Genomic DNA, 5,392 nt, shown 5'->3' with positions numbered 1-5,392 from the left:
CCACCACCACCGCGGCAGGACACACTCCGAAACGCTGGAGACGGCCTCGCACTACGGCCAGCTGACGCGCGCGCGGATGGACGCGAAGCCGCTCTACGAGGCGTTCGAGGGCTGCGGCTGGATCGTCCACCACGCGGGGAAGCTCTGCGACGCCCGCTAAACTTTTCCAGGGGGAGATTCCAGCGGTCGCCCCGCCGCCGGTCGTCCCGCGCGGCGCCCGCGGTCCCGACGCGGCGCGGGCGGACGCGGGCCCCCGGATCCCGAAGCGGCTCGCGGAGCGTTACGCCCGTACCCGCGCCTAGACCGCCTTGACGACGGCGGGCGGGAGGTCCTCGGAGGCGGCCCATGATCGCGGGTGCTTCTCGCCGAGCGCGACGAGGTCCTGGAGCGCCGCGACGACCTCGGCCTCGTCGAGGCCCGCGAGCGACTTCTTCTCCGTGTGGCCGTAGCCGTAGGTCGCGAGGAAGTAGGGGTCGGCCTCGCCGGTCCGCACGAGGAAGGGGAACTTGGGGTTCAGCGTCTTGAGCCCCTCGTAGTTGTTCGCGAGGAAGGACCGCACGGGCGCGCTCGCCGGCGACTCGGGGCAGCAGACGATGCGCAGCTCGTGGAGCCGCCGCGAGATGAGCGCGCGCCAGGCCATACCCTCGAACGGACGTGCACGGCGTGCCCGTGCGCGCAGCTCCCCGACGCGATCGGCCTGTTTTTGCGGCCCCTCGCCACAGCAACCTCGCCCGCGCCGATGGTGCATCCAACGCATGGGCCGCATGCGGCTGCCCCGACGACGCTGCCAGCTCGGCCAGCATGGCGCCCCTCCGTGTCCACCCCGTGATGGCTGAGCAGCAGCGCTAGCCTCGGCCAGCATGGCACCCCTCCGTGTCCACCCCGTGATGGGGCAGCCGCCCGAGGCAGCCGCACCAGTCGCCGCACCGGAGGAGGCGGAGGAGGTCGCGCTCGTCGCCGCGGCGCCGGCGTTCCGCGCGGACAAGGAGAATCCCTACGCGCTCGCCTCGAGCGTCCACGTCCACGAAGACGAGGAGGAGCACTTCGACCTCCACGACGCCGACGACGCGCTCGACGACGTGCGCGAGGACGGCGACGACGACGACCGCGGCGGCGGCTGCGTCTGGCACGCGCAGATCGTCCGCGACGACTTCGCGGACCCGAAGCACTGCGACGCGGCGGGCGCGTTGAAGCCGCGGCGGCCGCTGCCGCAGATCCGCGCGGGCGCCTTCTTCGCCGGGGTCGCGCGCGCCGCCGACGGCCGCTACGTCTTCGACGGCGGCGGCCCGCTCAACGGCTGGCCGGGCCTCGCCGAGCCGCTCGAGGTGCTCGCGATCACGTGCCGGGTCCGCGGGACGCTCCGGTCCGTCGTGAAGCGGTTCTGGGACAGCCGCTGGGCGGGCGGCGCCGCGCCGACCTTCCCGGACCGCCGGGCCGTCCGGAGCGTCCGCGCGACGCTGCGCGCGCCGGCGTGGACCGCGCGCGGCTACGTGCCGCGGAGCCCCGGGTTCTGCTTCTGGGTCACGCGCAGGGACGGCGCGCTCGCGTGCTTTCCGGGCCGGGCCATGGTCGCCGCGGCGAACGACGCGCGCGCGACGCGGTGCCACCTCTTCGCGCACCGCTACAGCAAGGCGAGGGAGTCCGCGAAGGATGTGCTGACCTACCACGCGGCCGTGCTCCTCGAGTGGGACGACGGCACGGCGACGGTCTGCGAGCTCGCGTGGCTCCACGGCCTCGGCGGCTACGGCGGCCGCTGCAACTGGCTCCCCGCGGCTCCACCCGGCGAGGCCACGGAGCTCATCGGCGCCATGCCGGCGGCCATGCAGGCGCCCTGGCGGAGCGAGCTCTGCGAGGTGCGCCTCGTCGACGTCGACTTCACGGACCGGGCCCAGCTCGAGGCCTACCTCGCGAGGTTCGCCGGCCGGCGGCCGACGGACCGCTTCCTCGACCCGAAGGTCCAGCACTCGGGCGACGTGCGCCTCGCCTTCCGGACCAAGAAGCACATCTTCGCGATGATCCTCAACTACCAGATGCGCGACGCGGCCTACCACGAGGAGTCGCGCAACTGCCAGACCTTCGCGGCGGACCTGTACGGCTTCGCCGCGGGGAAGAAGGGCATCGAGCCCTACTCCCAGGTCTGCCGCGTGCTCTACAAGCCGCGGCCCCACCTGTTCCTCTACGACCCCGACCAATATGCCTAATGCGCGTGTTATCGCCCGCGCTTGTGGGAGAACGACGTCCCGCGCGTGAGCGCGGCCGGCGCCTCGGCGTCGCCCGCGTCCTCGCCGAAGTTGCCGTGGGGCTTCGCCGTGACGGGCTCGGCCTCGAGGAAGTCGTCGCGCGCGGACGCGGCGAATTTCAGGAAGACCTGCTCCAGCGACGGCTGGTTGAACGCGTACTCGTCGACCCCCAGCGCCTTCTTCCGCTTCTCCAAAGACCGGAACGCGCTCGCGACGTCGACGGCGTCGCGGTCGATGAGGTAGGTCCGCCGGTTCTGCATGACGCTGTCGAGCGCGCTCCGCTTGGCGAAGGACGCGTGGACGAACTCGTCGAGCTTCGCGGGGTCCGCGTCGAGCGTGTGGACCAAGGTGAGCTCGTAGTGGCGCCCGTACGCGTCCACCAGATGCTGGGGCGTCCCCAGGCAGCGCATCGTGCCCTTGGTCATGATGGAGATGCGGTCGCAGAGCACCGTGACCTCGTCCATGAGGTGCGACGTCAGCACGACGCCCCGCGCGGACATCGTCGCGCCCAGCACGTTCCACAGGTTCCGCCGCGCGACGGGGTCGAGGCCCGCGGACGGCTCGTCGAGGAGCACGCAGGCCGGGTCGCCGATCAGCGCGATGGCGCAGCAGAGCTTGCGCTTCATGCCGCCGCTCAGGTCGCGGCTCAGCTTCGCCGCGTGCGGCTTCAGCTCGAGATCCTCCAGACACGCGTCGACGAGCGCGCGCGCCTCGCCGCGCGGGCAGCCCCGGAGCATGGCGAAGAGCTCGAGGTGGTCCTGGGCGCTCAGCGAGTCCCAGAGCGTGTTGTGCTGGTCGACGACGCCCAGGTGCTTCGCGGCCGCGTCGAAGTCGTCGAGCACGGAGTGGCCCATGATCCGCGCGTCCCCGGCCGACGGCACCGTGTGCCGAATGATCATGTTCAGCGTCGTCGACTTGCCCGCGCCGTTGGCGCCCAGCAGCCCGAAGCACTCGCCGCGGCGCACCCGGAAGCAGTTGTTGCGCACGGCGACGACGTCCGCGTCGCCGGGCTTCGCCGCCGGGAAGACCTTGCGGAGGTGCCTCACCACGAGCGCGGGCGCCGCCCCCGCCTCCTCGTCGCCGCCCGGCCCGTCGGGCGTCGCGAGCACGGCCTGGCGCTCCGCGCGGACGTCGTCGTCCTCCTCGGGGTCCAGGTCGTTGCCGTGCGGCGGCAGCGCGACGGGCAGCCGCGCGCGGCCGTCGAGATAGAGCACTAATAGCAAATGGCAGGCGCCCTCGACGGCGAGCACGACCATGATGTCCCGCGGCGTCGGGTAGACCGTCTGCTTCGAGACGTACTTCTTGAAGTGGCCCGCGCCCATCTGGAAGAAGCCGATCCAGAAGCTCGTGTACGGGCTCGTCACGGCGCCGAGCCAGAACTGGCCCGTCTCCACGCGCGCCTTCGTGAAGATCTTCGGGAAGCGCTTGTGGGCTAAAACCCAGGCCACGAGCACGATGGTCTGGGGCAGCATGGTCAGCAGCAGGTTCAGGCCCGGGATGCCGACGACCGCGCGCGCGGGCGACGTCCCGAACAAGAAGGAGAGCGAGTACGCGTAGGCGATGAGGAAGGCGCCCCAGACCGGGAGCAGGTAGGACATGGCGCCCTGGCGGATCCAGCGCTGGGGCGCGACGCCGATCATGATGGCCCACATGGCCGCGAGCACGACGCCGTAGAGCGCGCCGTCGCCAACGAAGTTGCCGACCCAGTACGTCGGCGCGTCGACGCCCATGACCGCCAGGAGGCTCCGGAGCTTGACGCGCCGCTCGTGGATGATGCGCGCGGCGATGGCCGCCGGGTAGGCCATGAAGGCGATGGAGATGAAGTAGGCCGCCGCGAAGTCGTTCGCGACGTTGAGGTCGCCCTTGCCGAACATCTCGTACTTGTCGCAGAGGAAGGACGCGAAGAAGCCGAGGATGGGGAAGAGGGCGTTGAAGGCGTCGGCCTTGGAGCGCTTCGCGACGCTGAGGCGCGCCTTGGCGAGGCCGTAGATCTGCGTCGCGGGCGACGGCACGTACGCGCGCCCGCTCCCGAGCGCGCGCGCCGTCGCGCCGCGCGCGGCGTCGCGGTCGAGGCGCGCGTGCTGGCCGTCGACTTTCAGGAAGACGTCCTCGAGCGTCGACACGGCGACGCCGTAGGACGCGATCTCGAGCTTGCGCTTCTGCGACTCGAGCGCGTCGAAGAACCGAGCAAAGTGCGGCAGCGCCGTCGACGGCAGCGTGGCGACGATGACGTCGTCGTGGGCGGCCTCGGCGCCTTCGGTGAGGCGCTTCGCGCCCTCGCCGAGCTTGCGCGCGAGGAGCTCGTCGAACTTGCGCAGGGACGGCGCCGCGGCGTTTTTGTCGCGCTCGCAGACGACGCGGTAGCCCGCGCCGTAGTACTGCTTGAGGAACTGGGACGTCCCGCAGCACCGCAGCACGCCGGAGACCATGATGCCGATGCGGTCGCCCAGGGCGTCGGCCTCGTCCATGTAGTGCGTCGTCAGCAGGACCGTGCGGTCCCGCTTCACGGCGGCGAGCAGGTCCCAGAGCTCGCGGCGCGCCAAGGCGTCCATGCCCGCGGTCGGCTCGTCGAGCAGCGCGAACTTGGACCCGCCGCAGAGGGCGATGGCCGTCGACAGCTTGCGCCGCATGCCGCCGGACAGCTCGCAGGCCAGGTGGCTCCGCCGGTCGCCCAGGCGGAACCGGTCGAGGAGGTCCGCGGCCGCGCGCTCCGCGTCCGCCTGGGCCCGCCCCTTGAGCCGCCCGAAGAAGACGACGTGCTCGTAGCAGGACAGCTTCTCGAAGAGGCAGTCGTGCTGGGGGCAGAAGCCCGCGAGCTGGCGCACGGCCGTCATGCCGCCGCGGATGCCGTGGCCGTAGACGACCGCGCCGCCGTCGTCGCGCTTCGAGTCGCTCGCGACGATGCCCGTCAGGAGGCCGCAGGTCGTCGACTTGCCCGCGCCGTTGTGGCCCAGCAGCGAGAAGATCTCGCCCTCGTACATGTCGAGGCTGAGGTCGTCGACGACGGCCTTGCCGCCGTAGACCTTCCGGAGGTCGCGGCAGACGACGGACGGCGGCGTGCCGTGCGTCAGCTTCGCGTCCTGGAGGGCGCCCGGCGCCGGCCGCGCGTGCTCGCTCGCGAGGAGCGGCTCCATGAGCGCCAGGTCGTCCGC

At 71.9% G+C, this 5,392-nt stretch overlaps 2 protein-coding genes across 2 annotated transcripts; both read right to left on the bottom strand.

Moving 5' to 3' along the window:
- Nucleotides 1-298: 298 nt before the first annotated feature.
- On the bottom strand, nucleotides 299-640 carry AURANDRAFT_32724 (hypothetical protein; the record flags this gene model as incomplete). Its single annotated transcript, XM_009042648.1, has 1 exon — nucleotides 299-640. The coding sequence occupies one exon, from the start codon at nucleotides 638-640 to the stop codon at nucleotides 299-301; it is 342 nt and encodes a 113-aa protein (XP_009040896.1).
- A 1,569-nt stretch (nucleotides 641-2,209) lies between these two features.
- Nucleotides 2,210-5,374, bottom strand: AURANDRAFT_32682 (hypothetical protein; the record flags this gene model as incomplete). Its single annotated transcript, XM_009042647.1, has 3 exons — nucleotides 2,210-3,379; nucleotides 4,140-4,202; nucleotides 4,334-5,374. The coding sequence occupies 3 exons, from the start codon at nucleotides 5,372-5,374 to the stop codon at nucleotides 2,210-2,212; spliced, it is 2,274 nt and encodes a 757-aa protein (XP_009040895.1).
- Between the last annotated feature and the right edge of the window lie 18 nt (nucleotides 5,375-5,392).

This window comes from Aureococcus anophagefferens (genome assembly GCF_000186865.1).
Source record: "Aureococcus anophagefferens unplaced genomic scaffold AURANscaffold_35, whole genome shotgun sequence".
NCBI lineage: Eukaryota > Pelagophyceae > Pelagomonadales > Pelagomonadaceae > Aureococcus > Aureococcus anophagefferens.
The sequence above is the reverse complement of the archived record's forward strand: the minus strand, read 5'-3'. Positions and strand labels throughout refer to the sequence as shown.